Below are 656 nucleotides of genomic sequence, written 5' to 3'. Positions count from 1 at the left end.
GTTGTCCCACAGTCCATCATGGTGCCATTACTTCCCTGGGAAAATAGCACACACATACACAGCTGTCCACATGGTGTAGAAGAAAATGGGACTCATCTGACCAGCCAACCTTCTTCCACTGCTCCATCGTCCAGTTCTGATGCTCACGTGCCCATTGTAGGTGCTTTCAAGGGTGGACAGGGGGTCATAGGCACTCTGGTTAGTGAAGTTGTGACAAACTGTACCAAACCACACAAGTGAAATGAGGCAAATACGCTGAAGGGGGCGCTGTTGTCCAACACATGCAACAGTCAGTAGAGCTCTCTGCCCTGTAACCAGCAATATGCTAATGTTGTTTATAAATAACCCCTAATGAAACATATGAATAATCATATTTTAAAAATTGACAATCTATACAGATGGTTGGACAGTAAAACAAATAGGGTGATAAGGGCAGAGTGGAAGAGTTGAGAGGGATGGAGTATGGAAATGAAACAAAAGGCAAGTTTGGTGGGTTTACCATGGTAATACCTTGATACAGAATGATTACCACATTCATGTTATGACATTCCAAGCCACTTTGAAGAATCGTACACTTGTTTTATGTCCAAAAAATGCTCCTGCTGAGATATAAAGCTGAGAGGAGTCTGTCAACAGCTCTTCCTCTGCTTCCTTCA

At 43.1% G+C, this 656-nt stretch overlaps 1 protein-coding gene across 1 annotated transcript in view; it reads right to left on the bottom strand.

The window, feature by feature from the left end:
• LOC107574992 (myelin-associated glycoprotein-like) overlaps positions 1-656 on the bottom strand; it is a 14,310-nt gene that overhangs the window by 5,577 nt on the left and 8,077 nt on the right. Inside the window, exon 9 of the mRNA XM_016261410.1 lies at positions 59-195. Coding sequence (XP_016116896.1) covers positions 59-195 — 137 coding nt within the window. The remainder of the gene's footprint in view (positions 1-58; positions 196-656) is intronic.

Source organism: Sinocyclocheilus grahami, unplaced genomic scaffold (genome assembly GCF_001515645.1).
Source record: "Sinocyclocheilus grahami isolate Dianchi unplaced genomic scaffold, SAMN03320097.WGS_v1.1 scaffold2428.1, whole genome shotgun sequence".
In the NCBI taxonomy this organism is placed as follows: domain Eukaryota; kingdom Metazoa; phylum Chordata; class Actinopteri; order Cypriniformes; family Cyprinidae; genus Sinocyclocheilus; species Sinocyclocheilus grahami.
Note: the sequence above shows the minus strand (reverse complement) of the source record. Positions and strands in the feature narration are given on the sequence as shown.